The sequence below is a fragment of the Perognathus longimembris genome, chromosome 1 (assembly GCF_023159225.1).
Source record: "Perognathus longimembris pacificus isolate PPM17 chromosome 1, ASM2315922v1, whole genome shotgun sequence".
In the NCBI taxonomy this organism is placed as follows: domain Eukaryota; kingdom Metazoa; phylum Chordata; class Mammalia; order Rodentia; family Heteromyidae; genus Perognathus; species Perognathus longimembris.
In genome coordinates, this window is record NC_063161.1 from 90,440,789 (window position 1) to 90,464,177 (window position 23,389).

General features: G+C 39.1%; 1 protein-coding gene across 5 annotated transcripts in view; it reads right to left on the bottom strand.

Moving 5' to 3' along the window:
- The window catches only part of Cep78 (centrosomal protein 78), a 60,921-nt gene extending 41,166 nt beyond the window's left edge, over nt 1–19,755 (bottom strand). For all 5 annotated transcript variants that reach the window (XR_007208760.1, XM_048332008.1, XM_048331993.1 and 2 more), the window contains exons 1-10: nt 19,297–19,755; nt 15,244–15,416; nt 15,080–15,152; nt 13,366–13,469; nt 11,504–11,678; nt 8,517–8,630; nt 7,662–7,726; nt 7,297–7,408; nt 2,839–2,971; nt 1,674–1,719 (exon numbers count right to left, since the gene is read on the bottom strand). Coding sequence is in view for 4 of the 5 variants with exons in the window: in XM_048332008.1 (XP_048187965.1) it covers nt 1,674–1,719; nt 2,839–2,971; nt 7,297–7,408; nt 7,662–7,726; nt 8,517–8,630; nt 11,504–11,678; nt 13,366–13,469; nt 15,080–15,152; nt 15,244–15,416; nt 19,297–19,549 (1,248 nt within the window). In the remaining variant the exon portion in view is untranslated. The remainder of the gene's footprint in view (nt 1–1,673; nt 1,720–2,838; nt 2,972–7,296; nt 7,409–7,661; nt 7,727–8,516; nt 8,631–11,503; nt 11,679–13,365; nt 13,470–15,079; nt 15,153–15,243; nt 15,417–19,296) is intronic.
- Nucleotides 19,756–23,389: the final 3,634 nt, after the last annotated feature.

Below are 23,389 nucleotides of genomic sequence, written 5' to 3' on the forward strand. Positions count from 1 at the left end.
CTTTTAGGAAGAAAATCTATTAGCAAGGATTGAATAATTAGTCACTAAGCTAAGCTATAATTAATAAACACTGGAATGGTTTTAAATAAATAATGTACATATATACAAACAACTAAAACTGACCCATTAAAAACCTAATTTTGTCAGGTGCTGGTAGCTCATGTAATCTTAGCTACTCAGGAGGCTGACATCTAAGAATCACAGGTTAAAGCCAGCTCAGGCAGGAAAGTCTATGAGACTCTTACCTTAAAATAACTACCAAAAAGCTGAAAATGGAGCTGTGGCTCAAAGAGGCACAGCACTAGCCTTGAACACAAAAGCTCAAGAGCTGTTCCTAACTACTCAGGAGACTGAGATAGGAGGATTGAGCCAGCACAGGAAGGAAAGTCCATGAGACTCTTATCTCCACTTAACCACCAGAAAACCAGAAATGGTGCTGTGTCTTAAAGTGGGGAGCTTTAGCCTTGAGTGAAAAAAATCTCAGGGACAGTGCCCAGGACCTGAGTTCAAGCCCTATGTCCGACAAACAAAACAAAACAAATGCTCAGTGAAAGCACCCAGGGTCCAAACTCAGGCCCCAGGACTGGTTCATAAACAAAAACAAAAAAGCCCCTAGTCTCTTTATCTTTAAGCCAAGTGCAGCATACTAGCAATAAAATTCTATTAGGTTTCCCTACCACTCTACTATTCAATGTTTCCATCTTTTAAAAAATGACCTTGGGCTGGGAATATGGCCTAGTGACAAGAGTGCTTGCCTTGTATACATGAAGCCGTGGGTTCAATTCCCCAGCACCACATATATAGAAAAGGCCAGAGGTGGCGCTGTGGCTCAAGTGGCAGAGTGCTAGCCTTGAGCAAAAAGAAGCCAGGGACAGTGCTCAGGCCCTTAGTCCAAGCCCCAGGACTGGCCAAAAAAAAAAAAAAAAAAAAAGTGACCTAGTGACAACCCTATTTAAAAAAAGGTTTCAGATCAACACAAAGAGGACTAGCATTACATACCTACATGATAAACAAGTCCTTAAACTTAGTACCTATTTTAAACAGCAAATCCTGCAGTATATGGAAATCTCTATGGTAGAATGAGATTACACCCTGACTTCTAGGTATGCCAGAGCAGTACTGAGATCCAGTGAGAAACCTAAGGTGCTCTCTCAATCGCTCATAGCCATCTTTCATAGGGAGCCTACCGAGTTCTCCAGGACAACTGGAAAGGAAAACCTGAGCATCTGACTCAATCAGCTTACACCAAGACTGTGTGGCAATAGGATAGGAAATGTCTGAGGCCCTGGTATGGGAGGAAGCAATACCCGAGAAAGCAGAGGCTCTGGCATTTACTTCTTTCTTCTGGATTTAAGAACTGCAAGTTATACATACACATATATCACCAGAACAACATTTCTTACAAACTTGAGGACATGTTTGAATATGCTAGCTCCATGTGTTAGGATAGAAGCAGTGGTCAAATTTGTTTCACTGGCAACAGCTGATATGTGGGCTGGAGAAATACCTTCCTTATCTATAGGTGAAACTACTAGATCTACAGCAAAGTGTGAATGGATTTACTTCAAGGAAGAAAATGTTTTTTGTAAGGTTCTGTTCAGTTTAAAGTTAGCAGATAATCCTCTACCTATGCAATTCCCTGTATGTTATAAATACAATTAAAAAATACATACCTGCAGCTGATTAGATATATCACGAGTTTTAATTAGTGGAAAACCCCTAGAAGGATATCAACAGATGAAATTACATTTTTATGTAAATACATTATCAATAAATCACTTATTAGTACTACATACATTATCCATATAGAACTAAATGAGCTAAATGAAGGACACAGAAGACTATGCTATGGAGGAAACCAAACATTTAAGAATAAAGGCTTTGCAGTAACGGAGACACATTCAGTTCCCCTATTCAAAATGACTGACATTTCCAATCTAGCATATGTAGCTAATGATATTAATCGCTCTAATTTACAACTTCTTGTGACAGGATAGACTATTGACTAGTAAGTGTTCCAAAAGAAGTTATAAAACTATATAAAAACTAAAATGCAAAACTTGTTCCTTAGTACTAGTTTTTGTAGTAACTTATATTACCATTTGTGAAAAAAATACAGTAGTCAATTGACTAATGAAGACAATGCACATCAATTTAATGTGAGCAAATAAATAGGTATCTTATGTAGAACCTACCCACTTTCAGTTAGTCCTAAAGTAAATAGTTTAGCAATTTTAATCCTTACTTTCTTGATATACACAAGTTAGCCATTAGAAAATAATCCAAAGTAATCTTATTTGCTTAACAAATTATAGTACAACACACTGTAAAAACTTCTCTGAACCTGAGCAAAGTGGCTCAAGCCTGTAATCATACTTGGGAGGCAGAGATTAAGAGACTGAGAGGATAACAGTTTGGGGCCAGTTTAGGCAGAAACGTTTATGATATTCCACCTTAAACATGCCTATCATTCTAGCTATGTGGAAAGTATAAACAGGAGGACCATAGGTTGGTCAGGACATAAATGTAAACTCCTATTCAAAGAAAGAATGAAACTTAAAAGGGAGAGGGGCATGCCTCAAGTGGTAGAGTACCTTCCTGGTGAGCACAGGGCCTGGAGTTCAAGACCCAATACGGCCAGAAAAATAAAAAAATTTAAAAAAGCAACTTAAAACTCATACCTGTAATATTTTTTTGCTTTTTTTCCTTAGAGCACTCCCTAAGCAGAAGCTGTACTCTTCCCCCCTATATAGGAATCCCACAAAATCCCCATGTAATACAGGCTCCAAAAGAAAAGAACTGTGAGTGACTAAGAGAGAGGAAATAAGAATGTCTGACCTGCTCCTCTTTGCACGCAGTGCAGTTCGCCATGGTAGGAACCCAGATACACCAGGTGGTTGAGTTTCAGGATTACAGTGTTTATTAAGAATGTGTTTCCTTCCATTACTGGCAGTTTTCTTTGTGGCCAATCCTATGTTTGAAAAAGTGAAAATGAATCAAGATGCATCAACGTCTATAGATCAATTATCACATGCACATTCTCAAAATAATAGAAATGAGCAATTGACAGTGATTCTAAGTCCACAAAAAAGGATACATTTATGAAACTTGTTCAACAAGCAAGCCATGTTTTAAAAATGAGTTTTCTTCAGTAATAATTTATTCTAACTAAAGTGTAACCTATGAGGTAAACAGGCAAAAGGAAATAAAAATTATATTCCCCAGAATGAAAAGATTATGCACCATTCAGATATTCAGTTTTTAAATCTTTGAATATCTTTGGCATTTCTGAATCTCAAGGATAGATTAATACAGATATGCCAAGGATTCCAGCTAAACAGTATCTTCTGAGTTAGAGCAGAATTTCAATTCAAGGCTGTTGGGTCATAGTGAGTCAATGTCACCTTCTAAGTCTGTGACCTTTATTTTCCATTTGACTTCATAAAAAAGAATCAAGATTCACTAAAGGGTCAAATAAGATAAACACCAAAGATAGTGCCCAGGCCCTGAGTTCAAGTCCCACAACCACCACTGCCACTACCACCAACAAAAAAAGATTAACACCAAAGAAACAAAACTTGTTAGAGGGGCTGGGGATATGGCCTAGTGGCAAGAGTGCTTGTCTTGTATACATGAGGCCCTGGGTTTAATTCCCCAGCACTACATATATAGAAAATGGCCAGAAGTGGTGCTGTGGCTCAAGTGGTAGGGTGCTAGCCTTGAGCAAAAAGAAGCCAGGGACAGTGCTCAGGCCCTGAGTCCAAGCCCCAGGACTGGCAAAAAAAAAAAAAAAAAACACCAAAATTTGTTAGAGGGCTGGAGACATGGTAGCTCAAGAGATACCGCACCTTCCTTGCAATCAGGAGGCCCTGCCCTCCCCCATAAAAAAAAAAAATCCTATTAGAGAAAGGAATGAAATGAGACTCAGTCTATATTTAACACTAAAGAGTCAGGATCTTTAAATAAAATATTTGGTAGCAAAAGCTAGACCTCTGGATTAGTACTTTATTTGAACAAACTATATTATAAAATCACATTTAAAGTGTCTAATAGTACTAAGAACAACTAATATATGTTTACTTAAATGGAGTACAGCTCCCAACTAAATAGAACCATTAGCTCATGCCTGTAATCTAGCTACTCAGGAGGCTGAGATTTGAGGACTGTGATTCGAAGCTGGCTAGCCTAGGCAAGAAAGTCTGTGAGATTCTTATCTCCAATTGACCACCAAAAAGAGAAGTGGAGCTGTAGCTCAGTGATAAGAGTGTAAGCTTTGAGTAAAGAAGACTCCAGAACAGTGTGCTCAGATTCCGAGTTCAAGTCCCAGGACCAGAACGTTGTTGTTGTTTAAAAAAAAACAAAAACGGTTCTCTTTGTCCTTCTATTTTACTATACAAGACCTATTAGGATAGCAGCTAAAATAAGCTACATGTAATAATAAAGGACAAATATTACATACAACATAATTTATCAAGTCATATAGTCTTACACCATATTTCTATAGACATAAATATTGGAGCTCTATTCTGCAATTTTTGTTTTTAAATTTAATTACCTTCATATAAAAACTGTAGCTTTGTGTATATATCACTTCTTTCTTTCAGAAAACAGTATAAATGTTTTAAACTAGAACCAGGAGAATTTATACTTATTTAGATGAAAAAAATCTGATAAAATTTCATCCATATGCATACACACTTAAAATATGAATATAACACAAGTCAAATAAATATTACACCTGTTCTCACTTGAGATCTAAGTATACAGCCAAGACACTGATCTGGCTTACCTCTATGTCTCCAAATAACTGAGGCAAATACAAAAGAAAGCCCAAGAAATACATTACTCTCAAACAGCTCAGTGAGCTTGAAAATGGCAATCACAGTTCTAACTTTCTTTCCCCATGCTAAGAAACAGATTTATGTTTTTATTCACGTCCTCTGAGAGCCTTAAAAAAAAAATCACAGAACTTCTAATGTTTAACATACATACTGTTTCTATGTCTCTTTCTCATATTAGAACACCAACTGGAAATACTTTTAAGGATGGTTTGCACATGATATAAACTTTTAGTAATAACATAGTGATATCTCAAATCTCAACTTGTACATTCTATTTGACTACCAAAATGTCACTGTTTTTTTGTTTTTTGTTTTTGCCAGTCCTGGGGCTTGAACTCAGGGCCTGAGCACTGTCCCTGGCTTCTTTTTGCTCAAGGCTAGCACTCTACCTCTTGAGCCACAGCACCACTTCGGCTTTTTTCTATGTATGTGGTGCTGAGGAATTGAACTCAGGACTTCATGTATACGAGATGAGCACTCTACCATTAGGCCATATTCCCAGCCCTAAATATCATTGTTTTTTAAAAAAATTAGTAGACAAATCCTATACTTGCTCTTGATTTAGTAAACATTCAGCTACTATCTAACCATTCACTATTTGCTACAAATAAGTGGTTTAATACTGAAAAAAAAACCCACATATTTTAATAACAAAACAAAAGAATTATGAGAATGTTCATGGCAACATTTAAAAAAGTATTTAATTTTCCATTTTTTATCAATTTAAATACAATACCTTTATAAAACCTAAACAAAAATCTGCAAGCAACACATTTTTCTAAAGTTATCTTAAAATATACATAAATAAAACAATTCCATATTAATCATATTCCATACTAAGTAAGTAGGTAGCTCAACAGTTACAGTCAATGTTTTTAAAGTTTAGGTAATGACCAAATAAAAAGATTATCTGTTAATATTTGGTTCGTGATCATGAGGTATCTGGTATATAATTAAAGTCACTACAACCGCTTTCTGGGAAACTGGCAGATAATAAACATTAAAAAAGTTTATTTCTTCTAAATTAGTCCTTATGATTTTATTGTTTTAAAATTCAGTTACTACAAGAAGAAATCAGTTTCATATCAAATTTGCATTAGTTTATTTCATTTTGTCATTCTTCCTTATCACAAAAAGTTACATGTGCAGGAGGCATTATGTTCTAGAAAATAAAAGTAACACTCTCCTTAGAAACAATACAAAAATATTAGAATTAAACTGCACCAAACTTAGATATTCAGAAGTATGTAAAATGTATGACACTGATTTATGACACTAAGTAGATTTATTAAAAAAAAGTTTTCTCATTATCCTTGTTCAACAAGTTATAGGCAACTTTAAATTAACTGTAAGGAATAAAATGCACATCACAACAAACATTTAGAAAATGTTTTTCTTGTAAGCCATGGTGATACATGCCTATAATGTCAGCTTCTCAGGAGACTGAGGTGAGATTGTAAGTTCTACATCTGTTTGGGCAACATACCAAATAAGACAAAACAATATCCCCCCCAACACACACACACACGCACACACACGCACACACACACAAAAGCTTTTCTAAAATGTTTCAGCTAAAGACAATAAACTTTTCAAGCTAGATTGCAGTTTTGTTTTATGAAGACTACATATATTTCAAGGTTTTCCCATCATTGAAGATTCAATAATTTTAGGTATGAATTTATAAGACAAGAGGAGAGAACAGGGGGAAAATAGGAGTAGGGCAAATTTTGATTCCTGTTGCATTAGGAAAGCATAGTTCTTCATTAAAAAATAACTGAGGCTGGTCACAGTAGCTATGACCTATAATCCAAGCTACTTGAGAGTCAGATATCAAGAGGATCATGGCTGGAAGCCAGCCTAGGCAAAACCTTAGGCCATAAAAAATAATTTATCATTAAAATATCAAAAAAAGAAAAAGGCTATGGGCCTGTGGATTAAGTGGTAGAGCATTTTCCTAGAAGCACAAGGATCTGAATTCAAAACCCCAGTACTTTCAAGAAACAGCACAAATTAAAGATGGGATATGGATCACTGGGATAGCAAGATGCCCTAGGTTCAATCCCTAGCACCACAAACAACAAAAACACCCAGAACCATTGCTAAAACTATCATAAAAAGGCACCACAAATTTCAACTGAAAAGTATGAAAGGCCTTTAAGACCTTACTATCAGGAAACATTCAAAATGATGAGTATTTTATGAAAGAAGCAATAAATATGGCTAACTCAAAAAGTAGAAATATTCACATTCCTTTCTTATAAGTCATCTACTATTTCCTACATTCACAAATTCTCCTCATTGGTATCTGAACAATTACAGTCCATAACACACATGCAATCAATATTAGCTAATCCTAACAAAAATATACTTTATTTAGTCTTACCATACAGGAACATATGAGACTTTAAAAAAAGAAAAACAACCATTAAAAAGCCAAGACAGAAAGCGTTACCAATTCTAATAGTAGCTTTTCCTTTTCGACTATTTCCTAGAATGATAGTTTTCTTTTTCTGTTTAGCAGTTTTGGGTGGTTCTTTCACTGATGGAGCAGTTATCCACTGGTACTGAAAAAGAAATACAGGAAATTCCCACAACAGTAAATTTAGGAGGGGTTAACCTTAACTGGAAAATATTCTACACTAGTAAAAGGTTTTCAGATCTCAAATTAAAGATTCACACAATATTTTCAAAACCAGAAATGTCATTGATCTAACTAAAAACTTAAAATATCAGAAAACTGTCTTATATTTATTAAAAAAAGCAAAATAGTGATTAAAGAACAGGTCTTTCTAGAAGACTAAATTTAACATGTCATACCTCTGATTTAGCACTCGTTCCATTCTGGAGAACTTTTTTGATAACTGCTTTCATCATAGGATGATCTAAAGTAAAATGAAAATTCAAATTGTAGTAATTATTTTCCAATGATAGCTATTCCTATTTACAAACAAAAGCCCACTAATTACTGCTTCCCCAGAAAACTAAATATAAAAACCCCAATATGTAATTATATACTAATTTCTCCTTTTGAATAGTCTTCATAAAACTTCCTCACAAATACTAGATGAAAGTTTACTGGTTTGCATATTGCTCATGGTGGCTACTTTTGTAGCCCTGGAGATCAGGCACAAGTGTGATGTCCCAGTCAGCCGGGCTCTCCCTCCCTTCAACCATGTTGGCCTCTCTGCATTTCTTCAAATATCCCACCCACCCTGCTCCCTTGTGCTCACTGCTTCCTTGTTCTGAAATGTACTCCCCAAACTTCCATGGTATGTCCCTGAGGGCAAGATTGTGTAGCTGGTTCAGTGCTACACGCTTAGTGCCTGAATCAGTTGGGGCATACAGAAGTATTCAAAACTTACTAGTCGAATTAGCAAATGAATGAGATGGTCTTTTTAAAAAAATCCAGAGGTTTTACAAAAAAGGAAACAGTGTTCTTGATGGAAAGAGATTATTATCTGGGATCACCTCTATTCACAGTAGCTACCATAAGCAATTTATAAGTGTAAGTTTGTTTTAATTGGTAAATATCTGTTCAAAATGTAAGGAATATTAGAAAAGTGCAAGACTAGGAAAGTAAACACATTAAGTTTAAAAACTGTCAATGCATAAATACATTTTTTGTTCTAATATTGGCTAATCAGTTAAAGAAAAATAACTGTGCTGACATACCAATAAGTGGGTTTTTTCTTATATCCAGAATGGCAAGAGTTCTGTTGTTTTCCAGGGCTTCTAGTAAGACCTTGGCTCCTTCATTGGTAAGGCCGCACTGCTGTAGGTCAAGCGCTTTGATGAAAGACAATAGGTCACTTGCCAGCTCCATGTGGGTAAGCATACAGACAACTCTCATTTATGCTTGAAATACACACTAATCATGGCAGGTTTTTAAATCTTGAGTATTGAAAAAATAATAGAAGCAGAAAGGCATATAAAAAGTATAAATTTAAAAACTGCCATATCCTCAATCTCCTTCTAAAAACACATTTTAAAATACATCCATAATCAGTCTCCCTTTCCTATAATAAATTACCGAACATTATTTTAAATCAGAGTTGAGAAGAAACTGTAGACAATCTATGAGAGAAGCATCAACAGAATGAATATTATCAGGTCCTAATCTGTAAGGATGCTAAGGGCAGTGTAAGCATCACAGACAAAGGCAGATCATCATAGGCAAACCACATTCTTTTGATCATGATGATGAGTTCAAAATAAACCTTCAAAAATAGATTTAAACCAAGTACTGGTCACTCATACCTGTAATCTTAGCTACTCAGGAGGCTGAGATCTGAGAATCAAAGTTTGAAGCTAGCCTGGGCAGAAAAGGCTATAAGATATCTCCATTTAACTGCTAAAAAGCCAGAAGTGAGGTATGGCTCAAGTGGTAGAGCACTAGCCTGGAGCTATTTCAGAATAAAAATGACAAAGTCTAAGACGATACAATTAACCCCAAAAAGTTTGAACAAAGATTATATAATAGGAGCCTATGAGAAAAAAACGGAAATCAAGAAGTCTTTCGGCTAGAAATGTGGCTTAGCTGCAGTGTGCTTGCCTAGCATGCATGAAGCCCTGAGTTGGATTCCTCAGCACTACATAAACAGAAAAAGATGGAAGGGGCTGGGAATATGGCCTAGCAGCAAGAGTGCTTGCCTCATATATATGAAGTCCTAGGTTCGATTCCCCAGCACCACATATATAGAAAACGGCCAGAAATGGCGCTGTGGCTCAAGTGGCAGAGTGCTAGCCTTGAGCAAAAAGAGGCCAGGGACAGTGCTCAGGCCCTGAGTCCAAGCCCCAGGAATGGCAAAAATAAAAAAATAAAAAAATAAATCTTTCACTGGAAGTTAAAGAACAGAACACATGTTTATAAATACTACTCACTTAAACCCAAAGGGATCATTACAAAGCACAGGTATAAAACAAAAAAAGCTTACAGTTGAATAAAAACATCAATCTTATAAAAGTATTGTGTATGCCACTATATTAACACACACAACCCAAAGTTATTCATAACCACATGGGATCACATTTGAGTGTCCTCAAAAACTTTATGTTGAGACTCTAGCCACTAATGTCCTAGTATTAGGAAACGAAGCCCTTAGAAGGTAAAGAAATTTACATAAAATCTAGAGAATAGAGCTCTCACGATGGGAAGATTTTAAAGAGACCAGAGCTCACATATGCACTAGATGCTCTCTGGGATAAAACAAGAATACAGGCTTCTACCAACCAGGAAGAATGTCAGCATCATATACTAAATCTTAGAATGCCCTCATCTAGGATTTCTTAGCCTCTGAAACTATGAAAAATAAACATCTATTGTTTTAGCTACCCAGCCTAAACAACAGAAACAAGATGCAATCATTCAATTATCCAAATTAATAAAATTAGTAAATCTTAGTAGTTTCACTAGCAAAGAGACGTGACTGTTCACCTACTATATTATGCCAAGATTATGTAACAAAAGCCTTTAAAATGTGGATTCCTTGGGTGTGTGCATGTGTGGTAGTGGTGCTAGGCAAGCATTCTACAAGGAGCTACAATCCTAAAATGAACATAATCTTTTAATCCATCAACTCTCCTTCCAAGAATTTATCTGAAGGAAATTACCAAAGATGGGTGAGGATGTGTATTGCAGTGCTGTTTATTACCATGAAGAACTGAAAATACCCTATTTATCTAAAGGAAGGTGGTGTGTTGGTGCAACAAATAATCCCAGCTAAATTGGAGCTCTGTAGTACAGGTAGGAGGGTTGAGGCTATCCTAGCCAAAGTTAGTTGGCTATCTAAAAAACAAACCTAATGGCCAAAGGACTTGGAGGGAAGGAGAGGTGAGTTGTGACTCATGGTAGACTGGTAAGCATGAAGTCCTGAGTAAACGCTGAGCCCAGTACCACCAAAGGGAAAAAGTATTAAAGTCTTTCCATTTTTAGTAATTTGTCCTACACAAGTAAGTCCAATTTTCAGAGGCATGTCTAAGCTATGTACTGCACAGTCACTTATAATATGGAGATGTCTAAATTTAACAGAGAATTTAACTATTATGCATCAATACACTGTAGCACTACAAGATTCATCATTAAGTAGAAAAGTAGGGTTACAAAATATTAAGTACATTATAATTCTTTTTTATAATCTCTAAGTATACAAATATGTTTATTAGAAATAAGACTAATGACACTGTAATTCTTCTGTATATCACCTTTACAACTAAAAAAAATAAGGCTGAAAATATACCAAAACAAACAATATGTATTTTGACTATTGGTAGAATAGTCTCACTTGCTCAGTATTTTCTATGTGAAGTATATGTAACTTGTAAGGGTTTAAAAATACAAGTTATTTCGTGTGTTAGTACACAAAAATCTTACTCATTGGGCTAGGAATGTGGCTTAGTGGTAAGAGTGCTTGCCTAGCATGCATGAGGCCCTGCGTTCAATTCCTCAGCACCACATAAACAGAAAAAGCCAGAAGTGGTGCTGTGGCTCAAGAGGTAAAATGCTAGCCTTGAGCAAAAAGAAGCTAGTGACAGTGCTCAGGCCCTGAGTTCAAGCCCCAAGATTGGCAAAAGAAAAAATCTTACACATTATCTGCCAAGAGTTAAATGTATTTAATATCCAAAATTTTTTATTTTCAAATTTAGAAGTTAATATAACTTACCTCGGAGCCATAAATCCTCATTAATAGAGTCTGCAAAAGCACGTGCACCCAGATCGCCAATCAGTGTATTGCAATTCAACGTGATACGCCTTAAGCCAGCCATGCAGTCGAGGTCAGGTGTCCTATAGCGAAGACTTTCAGCCCAGATCTCCTCATGTCTTTTCATGGTCTGATACTTCAGAGATTGAATAGTATGAAATTAAGAGGCTTGAATAAGGAGCAGGAAACCTAAAAGGAAACTAAGTATGGCTGACAATGTCAGTGTTTTATACACACATTTTCCCTCCTCCCTTCCTCTATTCTCCCTCTTTTTCTCTCCAAGTACTATTCTGAGATTCAGCTGCTTTCAGTACATTAAATAGCAGATTCTGGTTTAGGGGACAAGTGACACAGATCCTAGTCTGCTACTGATTATGAGATCCTAGTCACTAATCTGTTGCTGATTAGTGTAGTCTGATAACTCATAACTTTCAAGAATTTTATTTTCCTCATCAGTTAAATTAAAGAATTGATTCTTAATTCTATCATTCTGTCCTCTCATGATCACCAACATCTGATCAAGCATCCCACCAATAAACATAAATTTAATACATTATCTTATTTACCAGTAAACTATAATAATAAATTATATATATAAATAAAACTCTGGAACAGATATTTTATGTACACTAGAAACTATACAGAAACAACAGAACTCTTTAAATGACATAAAAAGTAAATGCAGGTTTGGGTTTTAACCAATGGATCTCACACAGTTCTTAGGAAGTGCACCTCAGCTTTAGAAGCCTGAAAAAGCAAGGCCAGTGTGATATGCTTTAGGAAATGGATGGTTTAATTTGTCTTAAAGACTATAATCAGTTCTCTATATTCATAAAGTAAGTTTTTTTGTGACAGGGAACACTGCTTTTAAAAGAAAAAAATTATACTGTATGCTGGAACAACAAAAGACTCAAAGCCACTGTGCCATGACACTTTAAAAGGAAAATTATAATATCAATTTTCTATTAGGAATAACTGTTTAGAGCAACAAGAGGAAATAACAGCAAACACTTACATAGTGCGTATTATATACTACACATTCAGAATGATGGATGAAGTAGGTTTTTTCTATATTTTGCGGAGAGAGGTAAACAAAATAGTAGGTGGGTAAACCAGGATTTCAATCTGGGCTCTCTGGCTTCAGAATTCATGCTCCTGACCACTATTTATCCCAAGAATCAGAGGACTTACTTTTAAAAGCCTCAAAGTAAACATTTTCAGTTTTATGGGTTAGTTTCTTCTGCAAATGCTTAACTCTCCTCACAGTAGGGTTTAATTAGCCATATTTACTATGTGAACAATTGGACTTGGCTTTTGTACATCAAACTGTACAAAAATAGGAGGAGATAGGGTAGATTTGTTCAATATGCCATAGTTTCCCTATTTCTGACCTACAGCATCAAACTACAAGACAGGTTTCATGTCAAACTGTCAAGTAGTTTTTGGACTAAAGGAGTCACAACCACTATATACTTGTCATAAATTAACTACATTCATTGAATTTTATTTATAAATTTATTTATAAATGACAGCAGTTACCATTTGAATCCTTTAATTTGAAGATTACAACATAAAGTTTCTTTCAATGCTACATTTTAAATAACTGAAAAATATACTCATAAGGCATCCTTATACTTCAAATACCGTATTTCTAAGATTAAGCACATACTTTTACCCAAGCTAAACACTGGCCATATTCTTGTAATAAAACTGAAACTTTCATCACTATATGAATTAAAACAAAAGTAATTGTCATTTCCTAACAAATTATTAATATGTTTAAATCACCTAACACATTTCTATAAAATTTTGAACATAGTCACCTTTAAGATCTTGGCTATGTGATCGGCTCCCTGCCATGTCAGATTACACCCTGTGAAGTTGACTGTCTTAAGAGTGATAGAGTTCTTTATGCCTTGACAAATAACTAAAAGAAGAAGAAAAATGATACACAATCAGATGAAAACTCTGCTGAGCCCGGTCACTTTTGATCTATGCACTTCTTACCTACACTGGGTTTTAGACATGTTCTCGCAATTACTCTCTAAGATCTTCCCAAACAACAAATGGATTGGTGCGTCTTAAAGTGTTTTTCCAATTTACAGCAGCAATTTAATTCTACATTAAATTAGTTGCTGTTACTGTTTAAAATATTAAATGGCTCATGTTTTGAATGCCTCCCAACTGGTGGCACTATTTTGGGAGATTCTGGAAACTTTAGAAACTGGTAACTAACTGCAGGAAGGAGGCCATCAAGATAGGGTTCTTGGATGTATCTGTGAGGCCCCTTCATGTCTCTGCTTTCTGTCAGCAATAGGGTAAAGAAGCTCATCCACCACACATTCCCACTAAACATGATGGGCCAAGTGGTCATGAGCTGAACCTTGAAAATCACGAGCCAAAATAAATTAACCTCTCCTTAAGTTGTCCTCTCATACATTTTGCTCACAGTGATAAGTACCTAATATAGTTGTTAAAACTAAATATTTTGAATATTGGAAATAACCTCACAGTAAAGTATCATGTATCTTTTGAGACACCTGTGAGAAAAAAACCTAAAAATTCTTTGTTTTCATTTCCAATGACATACATCTTGATTACCAATCAACAACTTGTCAACTATAAATGAGTTATATTAATTTCTATTCAAAAACACCTAAGACACTAACTACAACAGCAAAAGAATATAAACTCTGTTCTCTTAAACCATTCCTATGTTGTGTTCACTAAACCTAATGAACACACATGAATCTTCAGGACCCCAAACAACAGGCATCTTCTATGATCATTTAATGTAACACACACACACACACACACACAGATACACAAGTAATCACTGGCTGGCTGGCCTTTTATATTTCCATAACTGTTTACACACATCACAGTACATTAAAGTTGCATTACAGATGTTCTACTTATGTAAGGATAATGATAGTTTTTCCCCCAAATCTTTACATAGTGCTATTGCCTTTTCCAAAAAATATTTTCCAAAGAAAAACCCTAAAAGATGAACACAAAAACAGAATACCAAAACAGTTTATGTTTTTTTTTTTTTTTTTTTTTTTTTTTTTGGCCAGTCCTGGGCCTTGGACTCAGGGCCTGAGCACTGTCCCTGGCTTCTTCCCGCTCAAGGCTAGCACTCTGCCTCTTGAGCCACAGCGCCGCTTCTGGCCGTTTTCTGTATATGTGGTGCTGGGGAATCGAACCTAGGGCCTTGTGTATCCGAGGCAGGCACTCTTGCCACTAGGCTATATCCCCAGCCCCAAAACAGTTTATGTTTATGTGGATAGTGTATGTTCGTTTGGTTAGCATATGGTTTAACACACTTTTAGAAAAATACCTCCAGAGGGTATTTATTCAGCATGGCACACTTTCATGACAATAAGTGAAAACAGACCCAGGTTTAAGCATGCACAGGAGGCAACCCTGAGAGAGGCAGCAGTCAGAAAAAGGTCCACACAGAGATTGATCAGCATGACATAAGGGCAAACATGAGGCCAGACTGAGAGGAAAAGTGTTACACAAAATTTAACTCACGTTCTAAACCTCCATCTCCAATTGGACAATTTGCAAGAGACAGGTGCACTAAGGAAGATGATTTGTTCAATCCCTATAACAGAAGGAAAAAGTTACAAAGGTCAGAGTATCCCCCCAGGCCCCGATCAATTATCAAATGTTTGAAAGGAAAATCAGAGGCTTACCTTTGTTAAAATAATTAAATCTCTCTCTCTCAGAATTAGTCCATTTAGCTCTAGGTTCCTCAGCACACTTGATGCATTCAAACAGCCTTTAAGAGCTTTACATAACTGGAAGGTCACATCTTTGGATCTTATTGCAGGAACACGACTTCGGCCAACTCTGTTTATGTCAGAACCTAAAGCAAAGCTACTGTCAAATTAGTGACTCCAATCATACAGGTTATCATTTAAAAAGCATCTGCTCTGTGCTTTTTAAGGCAAAAAAACGAACCATGTCCTTAAGATTCTTAAAAAGGAAGCACATGGGAATTTAAAGCAATGAGATACAAAACCCCAAATCATGTACATAAAGATGAGAACAGGAATGGGCTGGGAGATTGATTAGCAATAGGAGCAAGTAGGCAAAGGCACCTAAACCAGACACCTGCTGAGCATTGTGAATACTGCAGGTGAGATGACTACACCCAAGTAGAGAAGAGTTAATTCAGAGGCTGTGGCAAACCAGAGAGAGAATTGGCTTTTATCTTATTAGTAGTAAGAACTAGGGTTACCACTGGCACAGAGTCCAGTTACCAATTTATGTAATTGGACCCACTGAAAGTCCAATTAGATAAAGGAAATGACTAGAGGGAGGCATCTGCTTCACCCAGATGAGCAAACACACCCTTTCTTAGGACTAACAAGCCCCAGGAGGCTTGGCAGAGCACAACTTGGGTTTCAGTACCTTTGTGAAGGAAGGGCAGAAGTTCTACAACCAATAAGTGTGAATCCTGTGAGTTAGTTTAGGCATTGAAGTCTATCTTTTCATTTTAGAAAGATCATTTGAACTGAAGTAGGCAGATGGACTGAGAAATCAAGTTAAGAGGCAGCAAAATCAGCTAGGAGCTTCTGCAAAAGTACGGGCAAAACATAATTAAGGATGAGCAAGGAGGTTAATTTCCAACAGTCTAGATGCCCTCAGTGCAAGAGATGAAGAAGATTCAGCTAAGACTATCTGAAGAGACATGGTGTACAATAAATATATTTCTTTACATTCAGTGAGAAATATTAAGCGACATCAGTATGCTAATTTGGGTTGTTGGATTACCACTCATCATTCTTCCTACTTTAATTTCCTTTCCACATGGAGCATAATGAGCTGCTAAATCAAATCCTTCAATGGTTCTCCATGACATTAAGGATAAACACTGAGCTCCTTGAAAGGACATGCATCTATCTGACTTACCAGGTTTCCAGTTTCAACTCTCTCAGCCCTGTACCCCAGCCTGCCCTATTTCTTTTGAATTCTAGGACTTCTGCATAAGCTGCCTCCCTCCCATCACATGTCAGGCTTCTGCACATGTTTTGAAGAGATGGCCCTTCCTCCAGGAAAACTTCTTTGGATCTGCCCTGTGGTTCTCTGGGATCCTCAGCCCCGGGACTCACTTCTTTTTCTTTCACAGCACTTATTTAAGGCTTATGTTTGCCTGCAGTCTCTTGCAGCAGAAGTGAGGAGATCCTTCAGAAACAGACCAAGCTCTGCAGTATCAGACTACTTTGCGCACATATAACCCACTGACAAGAATTGTTTTAATGCCTTCTTCTAAGTATGAAAATTATAGTTCAAAATATAACTTGCCACAGATCAGAAGGTAAGCCCTGGAATTGAAACCCTAGGCTGCCTCAAACATCTACGCGCTACTTTTTAAAAAATAAATTATCTTTCTTTGTATAAATATATATACATACACACACAAATGTAGGTATGCAGCATAAGTGGTAGAGAACTTACCTAGCAGTGATGAAGCCCTAAATTCAAAGTACCACAAAAAAAAAAAAAAGCTAGAAACATATACACTGGGTGACAAGTTTTGCCAATGGGCTTTATTCATGAACAATCATGAAAGCACTAAAAACACAAGTTTGTGGTTATAAATGGATTAAAGCATGATGACTTTGAAAATATATAAGCTTCAAATGAGAACCAACTATATCAACATGTTAATTTTAAAAAGTTGTGCAAGGTATCAGTGGCTCACACTACTCAGGAGACAGATCTGCGGATCATGGTTCAAAGCCAGCTCAGGCTTAAAAATCTGTGGGATTCTTATCTCCAATTAACTACCAAAAAGCTGGAAATGGTGCTGTGGTTCAAAGTGGTAGTATACTGGCCTTGAGTACATAAGTTCAGGGACATGGCCTAGGCCTCGAGTTCAAGTCCCAGGACAGACAGACAGACAGACACACACACACACACACACACACACACACACACACACACACACACGTATGGGGGTTCCTGAATGGCAGAAGCTGAAATGTCAATATCTTAAATATTTTTTCTTCCTTTTCATTTTCAACTGTTCGCTACTTATCTGCATTAAGCTGGTAATTAGGGTGGGAGGAGATTACAGAAGACTCAAAGAAGAAAGAGTAATTACAGACAAAATACGAAGAAGCACTTAGTCCGGGAGGTCATCCTAAACCAGCAGAGCTGCTTATCCTGGCTGTGGTTTGAGTCAGTTTCAAAGTGTGGGTCCTTAAAATCTCTACAACTCTTCTATCAACCATCTGCCAAGGACTGCAAGGACATCTGAACAAGCCTCCAAAATGTTCAACCCAATGTTCCTTTGCAACAGCCTAGGCTACACTCAGATTTACTTTGCTTTTCCCATCCACCTCTTTGGACCGAAATCTTCTTTTCTCGTATAGTGATTACTAATAAAAAGATGTGAGCCTCTTGCAGCCTGATTCAGCAAATGATGTACAAAGTGTGCTAGGCAGCAGAAAAAAATAACAGCATTTAATGTGTTATGATTTATCTGTTTAACAAATAACCAAATGGTTGCAATCATCAATTTTAGTACCTTACATTGTAAACCACTTATACTTGCAAAGTCCTTTAGAAAACTCTTGCAAGCCATGTGGCTTATACCTATAATCCTAGCTGCTCAGGAGGGTGAGGGCTGAAAGATTGAGGTTTGAAGCCAAACTAGGCAGGGAAGTCTATGTGGCTTTCACCTCCAATTTACCACCAATAAATCAGAAGTGGAAATATGGTTTTTAAGTGGTAGAACACTAGCCTTGAACTTAAAAAGGCTCAGGGACAGTACCCAGGCCGAGTTCAAGCCCCAGTGCCAGCAAAACAACAAAACAAGAAACTTCCTCTTATAAACAAATACATTTTTTAATTTAAAAAAGTCTCAAGTGGCAGAGAGCTTGCTTAAAAATGCAAAAGGGGAGTAGGATTGGAATGTATTAATTTCCTAATCACTTATTCTGTATGGAACAAAAAGTAGTCATTCTGGCAAACAGGTAGTATCTGTCCGATGTTTAACGACGTCTCATTGTGTTGTGCTCAGCATCCAACATCATCACACACAGGAATCGCGCGTTCATCCTGCAACATGGACCATGTTAACAGCCCAGATGACAGAAGTCCGAGTCTGAGTGACTGACCCAGGTCATCAGGCTGCACACCTGTCTAAGGCACTTGCAGTTCCGCAGCACCCGACAGCCATCTCTTCCAACATCCAGCACCAGCACCCGACACTCGTCCTCCACAACCAGGCACCCGTCCTCCAACATCCAGCACCCCGTCCCGGTCCCCCACCACCGGGCATCAGTCCTTCAGCATCCGCATCCATTCCCTGTCACCAGGCACCCGTCCTCCAGCATCCAGCACTCCGTCCCGGTCCCCACCACCGGGCACCAGTCCTTCAGCATCCAGCATCCAGCTCCCCGCACCCATTCCCCATCACTGGGCACCCGTCCCCCGTTCCCGAGTTCTCCAGCACCCAGCACCCGTCCCCTAGCTTGGGAACCTTCCCAGGGCCCAGGCTCCCCCACCCCCCAGCATCCAGCACTGGGCACCCGTTCGCCAGCACCAGGCACGCGTCCTCCAACATGCATGCACCTCGTCCCTGTCCCCCAGTTATCCAGCACACCGGCCCCATCCTCCAGCACCGGGCACCAGTCCCCCAGCATCTAGCACCCAGCACTTCGCACCCCCCCCACACACCCCGCCCCGGTGTACCGCCCAGCACCCGTCGCGGCCCCGGAGGCGGCGCCCCCTACCTGTGTCCCCGAGCCACGGCTGGAAGGAGCTCTTGATGGCGACCAGCGGCAGGTCCCGGTTGACGCGGAGGGTGCTGAGAAGCGGCGCCCAGTCGGCCAGGCGGAGGCGGTCGGCGTGGAAGTCCAGCACGCCCTCCCGCAGGCAGGCGCGCACGGCGGGCAGCGGCACCGCGTCCTGAAGCGCGCACAGGTACTCGTAGTGCGAGAAGAAGTCGGCCGCGCTGGCGCGGCGCAGCTTCACCGAGTCGATCATGGCCGGACCCCGGCCGCCGGCGACCCCAACCGCAGAGACGCGCCGAGGGCCCGCGCTACCACGCTCGGTGAGAAGCCGCAGGCCACTGTTCCCGGGTTAGTCTTGGCCCTCGACGCCGCGCCCCCGCGCCGCCTCCCACCCTGCGGCCCGGGCCGTTGGCGCCTTCCTCATCGCCCCAGGCAGCGCGGGGACGCGTTTCAAGTTGAAAGGCGGGCTACGGCGGGCAGCGGCGCGCGTAGACGTCATCGCGCTGGCTGTGCGGCAGCACGCAGGCCACGCCCTCTTGGGGGCGGGACCTGGGCCCGGGGGCGGGGCGGGGCGGGTGGCTGGGTCCACCTGTAGTGGGTAAGTGGTTGGAATGTGGGGATGTGGAGTTATCCCTAAAGGGTTTACGGATGGGTTTGCATGAAAATGAGTTATGGATAACGAGGACGGGGAAGGCGGAGGAGTTAGACCTTGAACTCGGTGGTTGGGCATTGTCCCTGAACTTTTTTTTTTCCTTTTTGTGGTTGTGGGGCTTGAACTCTGGGCCTAGGGTGCTGTCCCAGTTCTTCAGCTCAAATCTAGTGCTCTACCAGTGGAGCCACAGCGCCATTTCCGATTTTCTGAGTAGTTTTTTGGAGATAAGGGTCTCATGGACTTTCCTCCACGGGCTGGCTTTGAACTGCCATCCTCAGATCTCAGCCTCCTGAGTAGCTAGGATTATAGGCTTGAGCCACCGGTGCCCAGCTGTCCCTGAACTTTCTTGTGCTAGCCCTCCACTATTTGACCTACAGCTCCACTCCTGGCTTTTTGTGATTATTTGGAGATAAAGGCCTTTCCTGCCCAGGATGGCTTCGAACCGCAGTCCTCTCAGATCTCAGCCTCCTGAGTAGCTGGTGAGCCATCAGCACCAGGCAGCAATGCGGTTTAAAAACAGGGTCTAGTCATTGATAGAGTCTTGGCAAGTATTCAACTGCTGTATAACCTTGCAATGACAACCTTTAGATGCAGAATTGCCCAAATTTACAAGCCGCTCCAGATGCATCTGGGTTTTTGTTTGGGGGTGTATGTGTGTTTGCTAGTCCTGGGGCTTCAACTCAGGGCCTGTTTGCCGTCCTTGAGCTTTTTTGCTCTACCACTCAAGCCACAGATCCACTTCTGTCTTTTTGGTGATTAATTGGAGATAAAGAGTCTCAAAGACTTTCTTGTCTGGGCTGAGTAGCTAGGATTACAGGTGTGAGACACCCACCACTTGGCTGTTTTTTGTGTTTGAGACTAGATCTTGCTAAGCAGCCCAAGCTAGCCACCATCTCCCTATCTTCCAGTCTCACCCTGCTGGGCTTTAGTTGTTCTTGTTGTTTTCCTGTTTGGAGCAGGCAAAGCAAGAGTTTAGTTTCATTATTATTTTCAGTTGGTATTAATTTTTAATATAAATTAAAATACAAATATGTTCTGGAGGGTGACTCTTAAGTGATAGTAGTGATTATTTTGCCAGTGTAGGCCTTGAGCTCAGGGCCTCCATTTGCTAGCCACATTGCTTGATCCATGACTCCAAGCCTGCTTTTTTCTGGTTATTTTGAATATGGAGTCTCACAGACATTTCTGCCCAGGCTAGCTTAGAACTATGATCCTCCAGATCTGAACTTCTTAAATGGCTAAGATTATAGGTATGACCCACTAGTGCTTGGGTTAATGTAGTAAATTTGAGGAAATCTTTCTTTAAACCATGTTCAGTGTAATAGCTAATGAAAATAAACTTAGAATTCACTTAGTGATAAGAAAGTTCAATTATAAGTGTTTAGATTTTTATTATAATATTAAGTTTTGTATGAAAATGCTTTACCTTAGAAACAAAGTGATCTCTAGTGAGATAACACGGCCTGTTTCAGTCTTAAAAGACTGTTACTTCCTGAGGACTGTGTGATTACAGCATTCCGCACAGGGACTACAGTCAATAAGCAGTGGTATGGTTTTCATATCTGTATTCATTTCCACAAAAATGCCTCTTAATTTCTGTAGCTTAAACTGTTATTGGCCAATGGTGACATATTCCTAGGATTCAGGACTTTATTCATTTTTGTTTACTATGAGTCACTTTGTTTTGTACTGGAGATGATGGCTAATACCTTTAACTAGTACTTTCTGTGCCCTAGGCATTATCTTTTTGTCTTTGTTTCAAATGAAGATACTTATATTTGAACTGCAATTTCAATGTTTTATGATATCTTAAAGCTTTGGATGCATATAAAGAAATTATTTGGGTTTTAAAATTATTCTACTTCAACAAATCAGAAGAGCATCTGTTAATATCTTGTAGCTAATGCCCTAGGCAGAGAAATCTTTTGGACATTCAAAATCTGTTTTAAAACATTAATTTTAATCAGGCACCAGTGGCTCAGGCCGGTAATCATAGTTACTCAGGAGGCTGACCTCTGAGGATCATGGTTTCAAGCCAGTCTTGGCAAGAAAGTCCATGAGACCTGTATCTCCAATTAATACTGAAAAAGCCAGAAGTAGAGCTATGGCTCAAATGGTACAACATTACCCTAGAGCAAGAATCTCAGGAACAGTGTCCAGGCCCTGAGTTCAAGCCCCAGGACTGGTACAAAACCAAAATATTAGTTTTTCTTTGGATCTAGTCTCTAGAACAGTGACTCCTGTAGTCTCACTCTAGACACTACATTTATAGAATTCCTTTTCCACCCACTGAGTTCTTACCATTCTAACTGTTACCAGTATTGGGGTAATCCAAATGTTCCTTAGTTTATGGATACAATGCCTAAGATTAGCAAAGCTCATTCTCTAGATACAGCAAAAGAGGCACAAAGATTAATTAGGAACATAGTAAAGAGTGACTTATTAGGAAAGCAGAATTAGGGGTATGGTAGGCAGTTAGTCCAAATAAACATTGACTTGGGAAGTTTGGGGTGCTAATTAGAATGTAGTTAAATGACATCAGAGTGTATCATATTCACTACTCCCAGTAAACCCCAGAATCATTGTACCTGGCTTCCCAACCAACTTTTCTTTCTATTGGCCCATCTCGAACATTAATCTTCATGGCATCTGCTTCTAGAGCACTGAGTCTTGTTGGATTCTGTCGCATAAGATGTCAGTCTGGCTAACAGTATACGCTCTCTTATTTTGAAACTTCTTGTCATATTTCTTTTTCCTTTATTTTTCTTTATTGTGCTTGTTGACGGCTTGAACCAAGGGTCTGGGTTCTGTCCCTGAGCTATTTCAACTCAAGGCTATTGCTCCAACCCTTGAGCCACAGCTTCACTTCTGGCTTTTTTGATGGTTATTGGAGACAAGACTCTCACAGACTTTCCTGCCTGGACTAGTTTTCAACCATGATCCTCAGATCTCAGGTTTCTAAATAGCTAGAATTACAGGCGTGAGCCACCAGCATCTGACCACACTTCTCTTTTCTTCTCTCTTGCATGTAGCTATTCACCATGGCTCCTCCACTCTCACCATGTTGCCATGACTTTATCCTGTGACCTGGCTCTCACCCGTAACACCTCTTTCTAGCACAGCATACAAACTCCTTGCCTTCTTTCTTCTAACTCTGTCTGCCTCCCAACTCCTGTTCCACAATGGGGCCTCCACTACCTACTCTTCAAATCCTTCTGTGATTTCCCATTGCTCTCCATATACAGAAAAAATATTCACAATGGTCTCCATTTAATGTGAGTCCACAGTGGGCTGCTGGCTGAGCACCGTTAGTGTTCTCAGAATCAAAGAGTTTGCCTCAGAATGAAAACTTACATCTTCAGTAAACATGCTGCTCAGTTCACCAGGCATTTTTTTTCTCTCTTTGTGCAAAGGGTTTCAAGTCAACATGTCAGTTTATGA